This window comes from Cetorhinus maximus, chromosome 30 (genome assembly GCF_964194155.1).
Source record: "Cetorhinus maximus chromosome 30, sCetMax3.hap1.1, whole genome shotgun sequence".
Taxonomy (NCBI): domain Eukaryota; kingdom Metazoa; phylum Chordata; class Chondrichthyes; order Lamniformes; family Cetorhinidae; genus Cetorhinus; species Cetorhinus maximus.
In genome coordinates this window covers 20,856,556-20,867,828 of record NC_135908.1, presented here as the reverse complement: position 1 = coordinate 20,867,828, position 11,273 = coordinate 20,856,556, and the positions used below count along the sequence as shown (strand labels likewise).

At 47.0% G+C, this 11,273-nt stretch overlaps 1 protein-coding gene across 1 annotated transcript; it reads left to right on the top strand.

Annotated features, from left to right (window-relative positions):
* The first annotated feature begins 537 nt into the window (after window positions 1-537).
* On the top strand, window positions 538-3,273 carry nmba (neuromedin Ba). Its single transcript, XM_078532589.1, has 3 exons — window positions 538-754; window positions 1,956-2,143; window positions 3,094-3,273. Exons 1-3 carry the CDS (start codon window positions 589-591, stop codon window positions 3,148-3,150), a joined length of 411 nt encoding a protein of 136 aa, XP_078388715.1. The 5' UTR covers window positions 538-588; the 3' UTR covers window positions 3,151-3,273.
* Window positions 3,274-11,273: the final 8,000 nt, after the last annotated feature.

The following is an 11,273-nucleotide window of genomic DNA, read 5'->3' as shown; positions in this document are numbered from 1 at the left end:
CGAGGGGGCCATTCGGCCCGCCGTGTCCATGCTGGCCCCCTGACAGAGCTCCTCAGCTCGTCCCACTTGCCCCGTGCGCCTGCAATTTACTTTTTCAGGTAATTCCGAATGACATCAGCGATTTCTTAACCGATTAATGGTCCGAAATTGGGATCTTGAGCTAATCCAATGTTGAAATTAAGCCAGGAAAACGGGGTTTTGGTTTAACTGGGTTATCTCTAGAGGGTCCAATTCGATGGAACCTACCCAACTCTTAAGGAGCATTCATATTCATAGGGAAGTAAACATCCCTTCCTCACTCAGTTTCTCCTGGATTCTCACTAATCCTCGCTCTCTCCACCACATTCCCTCCCTCTCCAGTGTATTTCTGTGATGTGTCCCCCTCCCACCCCCGGGTTGTTCAGTGTCGGTATAGACACACCGTTAGAGTCAGCGGTGGTGGCTGACCCGAGCCAGCGCCGCCCATTGGTGCCGTCAGCTGGCGGGCTATAAAAAGGGGGCGGTGGGATGAAGCTGTGAGACAGGGCTGGAGTAACCGGGAGAAGCTTTAGCACCAACAGAGACTGAGAGAGAGAGAGATCGCTCAGCATGTCAACATATTCCATCTATAGGATGGGGCATCTCAGCTTCCTAGCTTACCTGGCTGTCTTCTCCTACCTGTCTGTCACCGCCTCAGTCAGCCTGGATCTCACTGAACTCAGAAACAAAGTTTCCAAGATTAAAGTCAACCCCAGGGGGAATCTGTGGGCGACAGGTGAGAGGCAGGCACCTTTTGTGTGTATGTCTGTGCATGGATGTGTGTGACTGTGTGTGTATGAGTGAGACTGTATGTGCATATGTATGTGTGTGTGTGTGTACATATTTTGTGTGCGTGTGTATGAGTGACACTGTGTGAGCGAGATTGTATGTGTGTGTATGAGAGAGACTGTGTGTATGTGTTTTACGTGTGTGTATGAGACTGTGTGTATGTATGGATTTGTGTGTATATGTATTTATGTATGTGTGTGTGTGAGAGAGACTATATGTGCCTATGTATGTGTGTGTATGTATGTGTATATGTGTTTGTGTGTATGAGTGACATTGTGAGTGAGACTGTATATGTGTTGTGTGTGTGTATGTGTTTTGTGTGTGTGTGTGTATGTGTGTGTTGTGTGTGTATGTGCTGTGTGTACTCACATTGTGCCCAAGGTCTCAGAGACTCCTTCAGAAGGGATTCTCCTTGAGTGTGTAACTGTATCTGGCTGGGGTGGCATTAGATGGTGGTGAGTATAGTCATAGTCAATGTTAAGGACAACATCTGCTTACAATTGAAAGTATTTTACTAGATATTGATGCTTGAAATATGGTGAAGTGGGGGTGGGGGATGGCGGGGGTGGAATTGGATATGATTTCAAACATTGGCAGTACAGTACCAAAATCAAGATTAGGATTGCTTTAAGGATTTTGTAAATGTAGACGTGTTTATTTCAATTAATATTAAAATCAGTTTGAAAACAATTTTTCACTGGTGACTTTTCATCTGACTCACAACCTGGTCCCCTCATTCGTTTGTCTCCGTCGCTGCTCGTTCATTTCCCCTGTCCCTGGAAGTTTCCTCGGGCCTCATTCTCTCGGTAAAATCGATCATGAATGAAAGTTGCTGTTCAGTGTAGGTGGATGGTAAGGCTGGTGAATGGAGGATGTACCTGATAGTGCCAACATTATCCTGTCTGCCATAAACCAGCCTGGGGTTTGAATGCCTGACTGTGAAAAAGATCATGGCAAGGAGGCACTGGATCTGGCTTTCAAAGAGGAATTGGAGAATGTTTTGAAGATTAAAATAAATTGCGGGGTATGGGGAACTAGATGGGGCAATGAGACTAGGTGAGTTACTCCAAATGCGTGTTAGGGGGAAACGATTCATCTTGTGTGCAGTTAGCAACAGGGTTGTAGATGTTCTTTTTGTTGTTCTTTAGGGCACTTCATGGGCAAGAAGAGCCTGTTGGATTATCCAGATGGGCATGATGGTACCATGGCAAGGATTCCCCTGAACTCCCCTGAAGGTGCCAAGGACCTTAGGAACCTGTTAACCCAGAAGATACTGGATGCTGCCCTAGCTCAAGAAGCAGAGGGAAGGCGACTGAGATACAACTCTGTCACTGAGGTAAAGCAGCAAATATTAAGATTTGTCAAAATCAATGGGGTGGGTCAGGGGGAATGTCGGATAGGAAAACATGAGCGACCACTCTAATCTACCTCACCTCTTACCTATCTCCAGTTCAATGTGTTTTTTAGAACTAATATTTTGTTTTTCTCTGTATAAGTCTCACCTACTGTCCAAATTCCCACGTTGTTACTCCACATTGCATCTTCAGAAATCTCTAAGCGTTCCCTTAAATTCTGTGCTCTTATATTCTTATAATCCCTATCTCCACTACCCCTGCTCTATTCTATCTCCTTCAGAGACACTCAGTGACTAACCCGATCCATTCAATCTTCTTCAGAAATACCCAGTGACTGACCCAACCCATTCAATCCCCTTCAGAAATACCCAGTGACTGACCCAACCCATTCAATCCCCTTCAGAGACACTCAGTGACTGACCCAACCCATTCAATCTTCACTGAACCTCCTCCACAGACAGTCAACAACCCATTGAATCTTGACCATGAGTCTTAATGTCTTCCCTAACTACATAAAGAATCACAGGTTGAACATCAAATACACCCGCTTACCTGGACACATTTCGCTGAACCACAGATGTGTTTGATAAATGGATACAAAAATGCTCGTCCTCAGGTCTGTCCTGAAGACCCAACACGGAAACTAAAGTGGCAACTTATGGCCACAGGGATGAGTTTAAAATGTTCAGTGAAACAAAAAGCGGTGCCGGTATATTTAAGGTGCTTGGGATAATTCTCACTGTTTTCATTCAAAAAAAAAAGCAGAAAGCGCATCTTAATTGTCAAACATGATCTATTGATATATTGACTGGGTACGTTACAACGAGGGGACTGTCCATTATACGCTGTACACAGCTTTGTCCCCGCGCAGTGTACATAGCAGTACGGGTAGATTGTAAATTGTATCTATTTCCTTTTTATTTCCCCCCAGGGAACGGGGTTAATAATGAAGATTATCGAGAGATATGTTAAAAATAGCGAGAAGTGACGAACATCCTGAACCTTAAAGAAAATCAGCATTTGTAACCAGTGAGCGACGTGGTTGAAGGGATTGCAGATTGTATTTGGAATGAACGAATGGTGAATGTGGACATTATATTGTAACAATGGTGTATTCACGTCACCTATATTTTATGTATTTATTGTTACTGTACAATTGTCTTATCGATATATTAAAGAGGCGGCAAGGACTATTCTATATTTTTCTGACGTTTTTGCATTGTTATACCACTTTTAATGTAACCAGAAAGTTATTTGTGGCGAATAAAGAATATATTGTTTAAGCAAATAGTATTTCCAGTTTAATCCCAAGAGCATGTGCTGGCGAATAGGGTGTGCAGCTAGAGACTTGGCTTTCTATTTCGTTAATGATTCATTACATAGCTCTCCCTGAGGTTCATCGACTTGGGGCTGAGGTCTCAGCTCAGGCCACTCAGGGTGGATGCTGGGGGAGTTGGGGAGGAGGGAGGGGGTGCAGTTATGTAGCCTATGCCCTATGCTCTCTTCCATGCTGGCTGGTGTTTGACTGACACACTAAGCTGCCATAACTTATAGTATCCTTCCTCCAACAGCTCAGCTTCACACTGTGAGCCCAAGATGACTCTTCTTCAGTTAAGAGCAAAATACTGCGGATGCTGGAAATCTGAGATAAAAACTGCCCTAAATGCTGCCCAGACCTGCTGAGCTTTTCCAGCATTTCCTGTTTTTATTTCTGGTCTCCAACATCCTCAGTATTTGGCTTTTATTTTAGCTCAGGTCCTGTTTTGCTTGCTCATTTATTCTTTGACGGGAATGTGGGTGTCACTGGCAAGGCCAGCATTTGTTGCCCATCCCTAATGGCTTGCTTGGCATTTTAAGAGTCAGTCACATTGCTGTGGGTCTGGGGGCACATGTAGATAAGGGTGGCAGATTTCGGCTAGTGGGGCTTTTTTAAATGACAAAAAAATGAACCATTACTGAGACAGGCTTTCAATCCTAGATTTTGTTAATTGAATTTAAACTCCACAGCTGCCATGGTGAGATTTGAACCCATGTCCCCAGCACATCAACCTAGGATGACTAACCCATGACATTACATTACAAACCTCCCTTCTCCCCTTTTACTTCACGTTTCTATTCTAATCCAGGACTCTTTCTCTAGGATCGAGAAGACTGAGGAGTGACCTAAAACAGGTCTTTCAATTATGAAAGGATTTTCTAGGGCAGGCGTGTGGAGGACATCTTCCCATTTCTGTGGGTAGGGAAAGAGACCAAAACTCGGGGTCATAAATATGGTTTTTGTGACAAATATTTCCAATTGGGAATTCAGGAGAAACGTCTTTTATCAGAGCGTCGTGAGAATGTGTTAATAGAAGGATATGCAGGTCGAGTTGATAAAGGACGGTGGGAGGGGGCGTGTGTGGGGCATAAATACTGGCAAATGACCAGTGGAGCTAAACAGCCTGTTTCCGTGCAGCACAATCCCATTTAACTCTATGTTGCTGCTCTCACCCCTTCCACACACATAAACACACACCCACACAAACACACACTTCCCCCACACACACACACCCACACAATCACACACCCACATAAACACACACCCATACATCCCCCACACAAACACACACACACACCCACACAAACACATCCCCCCCAACACACACACCCACCCACACAAACACACACCCACACAAACACACACCCACATAAACACACACACACACATCCCCCCCCACACACACCCATACAAACACACAATTCCCCCACACAAACACACACACCCACACAAACACACACACATCCCCCCTACATAAACACACACCCACACAATCACACCCCCCCCACACAAACACACACACACACACCCACACATACATAAACACGCACACACCCACAAAAACACACACCCACACAAACACACACACACATACCCCCCCACACAAACACAAACACACACCCACATAAACACACACACATCCCCACACAAACACACACTCACACAAACATACACACACCCACATAAACACACACACACACACACCCCCTCACACCTACACACACATGCACATGTGTGCAGCCACGCATGCATGCACACACATACGCACATGCGCACACCCACATACACGTACATGTGTGCACACACATGCACCCGCCATCTTTGGCTGAGAGGCCAATCAGCTCTGAGGCCTTCCACAAGTGTTGTTCTGCACTCCAGTACAATGAGGTGTGTGAGTTGCTCGGGTAATTATCTCTTTTTGTTTATGTTGATTTGCAGCCTCTCCACCCAACCTTTGGCATTAAAACCCAGATCTGAAATTCTCCGTACTGGGAGGTGCAGATACAAATCCACCCCCAACCTTAAGGTGCCTTCATCCCCATCACAGGCTATATATTTGGATTGGGCAAAGGCAGATTCTAGGGGAGTTGTATGGAAAGCAATGTTACATCCCAGGTTTGCTTTAACTTAAAAAGATGCGGTGCAGTTAGTCCAAATTCGACAATAATACTATACGTGGATACAATCACCACAAGTAGCTCATATAATGGTACAAACTGGAATAGTTCCACTCTCATCTTTGAGTCAGATGGCCATGGGTTCAAATCCCACACCAGGGTTTAACTACCTAATGCTGCACTGTCAGAGGTGGCTGTCCCTCACTATGAGATGTAAAGTCAAGGCTTTGTTCACTACTTCAGGAGGGCATGAAAAATCCCAGGGCACTTCCTCAGAGCCGAGTGCAGAGCTCTCCTGGTAGCCTGGCCAATATTCATTCCTCAAGCAGCATCAACAGTAACTGGCTGAATATCTCTTTTGCCGTTAGTGGGATTTTTAAAAATTAATTTACGGGATGTGGGCGTCGCTGGCTAGGCCAGCATTTATTGCCCATGCCTAATTGCCCTCGAGAAGGTGGTGGTGAGCTGCCTTCTTGAACCGCTGCAGTCCATGAGGTGTAGGTACACCCACAGTGCTGTTAGGGAGGGAGGTCCAGCATTTTGGCCCAGCGACAGTGTGCATGCTGTGTGCATGTTGGCAGCTGCGATTGCCTACAAAACAGCAGTGGCTGCACTCCAAGAGTTGTAATGTGCTTTGGGTTGGCCTGAGGATATGAAAGGCACAATTATAAGGCAAGTTATTTCTTCTTAAGAATTATTAAATGTGCAACCAGTACAATATATACAGTACAGTAAAACAAATACCAATACAACTAACAGGTAATGATATAAAAGAAACATAAATATATATAGATTGTATAATATTCTTGTAATTATCTGTCAGAATTAACCTGGTAATACTTAAATCAAAACCCTATATGAGATCCTACTTCACAAAAATCGATTCACTTTTCTGCCTGACGTGGTAAGTGCGATATAGCATTCTTCCAGATCCCACATAAAATCAATCAGCCATCAGCTCCAGCATCATGTGGCATCTTGAGACACCAATGGAAAAGAAACATTGGAATGACAAGGAAATAAAGGGAAAGAAATTCACTGCCTTAAAGAAATAAACATCAATAATTGACCTGTAAATTTAAAAGTCATTTCATGTCAGGGTATGAGGGTATGAGCTGCTACCTTGAGGTTAATGGGATCTTTGATTGGATTACTCATTGTAAACCACAGCTATATATCTATTATTGTCTAGGTACAATTTCTTGTTAATTTACACTGGTATTGACCCAACTCATAGGAGCTACAGTTCTTTTCACTTCTTTTCTGTCAATTAGAGTCAATCTGAGGATATAACTTACATTAGAAAATTTTTGTGGAGCAGAATATTTTTGTTCCTTTGAATTTATATTTTTAGTTAACATTTTTCGATGAAAACTGCTCAAACCTCACTTAGAGCTCTTACAGCTGTTTACCTCTTTAGCCTAGGCTTTGTAACCAGGTGTCTAAGACCACTTACAGGTTTTAAAAGTTTTTTTAATAAGTGTCAGTTGTGGCTCTGTCGGTAGCCTCCAAGTCAGAAGGCTCAAGACCCACTTCAGATAATTGGGATCAAAAATCTTGTTTGATGCTCCAGTTTGATGTGGAGTGCTGTGTTGTCAGACATGCTGCATTTTGGATGAAATATTATGCTGAGTTCCAATAAGATCCCATGGTTCTAGTTCAAAGAGCAGCAGCGTTCTCCCTGATGTCCTGGCCTACATTTAACCCTCACTCATTATCACTGAAACAGATTATCTGCTCATTATTACATCGCTTTCTTGTGGTAGCTTGCTCTGTACAAATTGGCTGCAACGTTTTCTACATTACAACTTTAAAAATATTTAGATGGCTGTGAAGCATATTGAGACATCCTGAGGTGCTACATAAATGCAAATTATTACTGTATCGGTAGTTAATCTCCAAATGATCCAACAACTGATATCATTGCATAAAATAAGGTTTGATCCATGCTGCCCATATCCTATCTCGCACCAAGTCCCCTATACTCATTGACTCACATTGGTTCCTGGTCTGGCAATGCCTCAATTTAAAAATCCTCATCCTTATTTTTCAAATCTCTCCGTGGCCTCTCTCCTCCCTGTCTGTGTAATTCCCTCCAGCGCCACAGCCCTCTGAGATATTTGCACTCATAAATTCTGGCCTTTTGCATGTCCCTGATTTGAACTGCTCCATCATGAGTATGCATTCAGCTTCCTCTGTTCTAAACTGTGCAATTCCCTTCCTACCTTCCTCTCCAGCTCTCTACCTAAGACACTCCTTAAACAAAAACAAAAATAGCTGGAAAAACTCAGCAGGTCTGACAGCATCTGTGGAGAGGAACACAGTTAACATTTCGAGTCCGTATGACTCTTCAACAGAAGAAATATAAGCTGGTTGAGGGGGGTGGGACAGATAGAGCTGGATAGAGGGCCAGTGATAGGTGGAGACAAAGAAGAGACTGCCAAAGATGTCATAGACAAAAGGACAAAGGGGTGTTGACCGTGGTGATATTATCTAAGGTATGTGCTAATGGTGACATTAAGGGTAGCAAGCAGGACAAACAAGTGGCAGATGGCCCTAGTGCGGGTGGGGAGGGGGGAAGGGATCGAAATGGGCTAAAAGGTGGAGATAAAGGTGGGAAAAGAAAAATATATTTTAAAAATATAAATTGTTGGAAAAAGGGGGATCGGAAAGGGGTGGGGATGGAGGAGAGAGTTCATGATCTCAAGTTGTTGAACTCAATATTCAGTCCGGAAGGCTGTAAAGTGCCTAGTCGGAAGATGAGGTGCTGTTCCTCCAGTTTGCTTTGAGCTTCACTGGAACATTGCAGCAGGCCAAGGACGGACATGTGGGCTTGAGATCTCCTTAAAGCCTACCTCTTTGACCAAGCTTTTGGTCACCTGTTGTAATATCTTCTTATGTTGCTTGATCTCAAATTTTGTCTGATAATCCTCCTGTGAAACACATTACAGGCACTATATAAATGCAGCTGCTTTTTGTTGTTATGTTACAATGCAATTGGGGGAAATGATGGTGTGGTGGTAATAGCACTGGACTCATAATCCACAGGTCCAGCTAATGCTCTGAGGGCATGGGTTCAAATCCCACCAAGGCAGCTAGTGGAATGTAAAGAATTCAATTAATAAAACCTATCCGGTTCACTAATGCCCTTTAGGGAAGGAAATCTGCTGTTCTCAACCAATCTGGCCTATGTGTGACTCCAGACCCACAGCAATGTGGTTGACTCTTAACTGCCCTCTGAAATGGCCTAGCAAGCCACTCAGTTCAAGGGCAATTAGGGATGGACAACAAATGCTGGCCTTGCCAGTGACACCCACATCCTGTGAAAGAATCCTGTGAGCTAAGATTTAGACTGTACATTTAGTTCATTACCAGGACCAATCTGACCCTACAGAACTTACCTACTGTCCTGCTCACCCTCATTTTTACTCATCTACAGCCCTGTCACTATAAGCCTTGTTTTTCTTCCAATGCTTTTCGTTTCTTCAGCTTCACCCAACACAAACTTCAACTGACCCAGTACTGAATTGTTGGCAAGTTGACTTTGCTTGATTCAGGCTTTGTCATGGAGAATGCACCAGGGAACTATTATCCCCCACGATTTTGTTTAATTCAAAAAGGCGCAATGCCTGGACATGCTCCTTTTGCCTGCAGAGGACAGGGCCCTGTGTATGAATAGACGTAGCTTCTAGCAAGCATAAGTGAGCCATATTGCCGGCCTGACTGATAATCTTAAATTGCTCGTTAGCTCATTTTTAGTGCATTTAGGATTGTTCAGCAAGTGCTGTCCAATTGGAGAATCACATCTAGCGTTAGGCATTATGTTCTGAATTTTGGAAGCATGGGCTGGTTTAGTATGGTCAGTGCTCTGCCTATTGCCACCAGACAAACATATAAATGCACAAATTAGGAGCAGGGGGAGGCCGAGGCCCCCTTGAGCCTGTCCCGCCATTCATGGCTGATCTGACTGCAACCTCAACCCCACATTCCTGACTACCTCCCCGATAACCTTTCACCCCCTTGCTTATCAAAAATCTATCTACGAGGGGGCATGCTGTTTGATATGATCCGGCCAGTCGTCGGGATGTGTGGCCTACATCCCTTGGCAACGCCTCGGCCAATCAGACTCCCAATCAGCACCCTCGGCCAATCAGACTCCCAATCAGCACCCTCGGCCAATCAGACACCCAATCAGCACCCTCGGCCAATCAGACTCCCAATCAGCACCCTCGGCCAATCAGACACCCAATCAGCACCCTTGGCCAATCAGACTCCCAATCAGCACCCTCGGCCAATCAGACACCCAATCAGCACCCTTGGCCAATCAGACTCCCAATCAGCACCCTCGGCCAATCAGACACCCAATCAGCACCCTCGGCCAATCAGACTCCCAATCAGCACCCTCGGCCAATCAGACACCCAATCAGCACCCTCGGCCAATCAGACTCCCAATCAGCACCCTCGGCCAATCAGACACCCAATCAGCACCCTCGGCCAATCAGACTCCCAATCAGCACCCTCGGCCAATCAGACACCCAATCAGCACCCTCGGCCAATCAGACTCCCAATCAGCACCCTTTTCTCATGGGGTATAAATTCTTGCATATGTCCTGATGAGTGGAAGATGAAAAGCTTCCACAGTGTCTGCCTCTTTTTTCAGCAGTTTTTGTAAAGTTTAATAAAACAGAATATCCACTGAAATGATGACTTGTCCGCTTTGCGCCGACGTTAAACGTTCCCAGTGATGTTGGCTCTGGGGTTGAGGGTGGCAGCATTTGGCCCACGTGACTCTCCGCACTTCCCCTTTAATGAGCCGACTGGAAATAGATAAACGGCCGCGGCGGCGCCTTTAAGGAGCGGCCCTGGCGCGAGGCCCCCGGAGCCCAAGCCTGATCCCCGATCCCCGATCCACCCGATCCACGATCCACCCGATCCCCGATCCCCCCGATGCCGCTGGTGATCCTGTGCGGGTTTCCCTGCAGCGGGAAGAGCCGCCGGGCGGCCGAGCTGAGCGAGTTTGTCCGGGAGAAGCTGCAGCGGAAAGTGGCGGCGGTGGGAGAGCGGAGCCCGGGGGCGGAGAGAAACTCGGTCTATTCCGGTGAGAGGGGGGAGGGGGGGGGGTGGTGGGGGGGGGGGATGGGGGGGGGGGGATGGGTGGTGGGGGAGGAGGGGGGGGTGATGGGTGGTGGGGGAAGGAGGAGGGGGGATGGGTGGTGGGGGGAGGAGGGGGGGAGGGGGGATGGGTGGTGGGGGGAGGAGGGGGGGAGGGGGGATGGGTGGTGGGGGGAGGAGGGGGGGAGGGGGGATGGGTGGTGGGGGGGAGGAGGGGGGGAGGAGGGGGGGAGGGGGGATGGGTGGTGGGGGGGAGGAGGGGGGGAGGGGGGATGGGTGGTGGGGGGAGGAGGGGGGGAGGGGGGATGGTGGTGGGGGAGGAGGGGGGGGGATGGGTGGTGGGAGGAGGGGGGGGGATGGGTGGTGGGGGGAGGAGGGGGGAGGGGGGATGGGTGGTGGGAGGAGGGGGGGGGATGGGTGGTGGGGGGAGGAGGGGGGGAGGGGGGATGGGTGGTGGGGGGAGGAGGGGGGGGATGGGTGGAGGGGGGGGGATGGGTGGTGGGGGGAGGAGGGGGGGGGATGGGTGGAGGGGGGGGGATGGGTGGTGGGGGGAGGAGGGGGGGG

Excerpts from the sequence above, each read along its gene's own strand:
- nmba (XM_078532589.1), top strand. The coding sequence starts at position 589 with ATGTCAACATATTCCATCTATAGGATGGGGCATCTCAGCTTCCTAGCT. Across the intron at positions 755-1,955 it reads GGGGAATCTGTGGGCGACAG|GGCACTTCATGGGCAAGAAG; the intron begins GTGAGAGGCAGG and ends GTTGTTCTTTAG. Across the intron at positions 2,144-3,093 it reads GATACAACTCTGTCACTGAG|GGAACGGGGTTAATAATGAA; the intron begins GTAAAGCAGCAA and ends ATTTCCCCCCAG.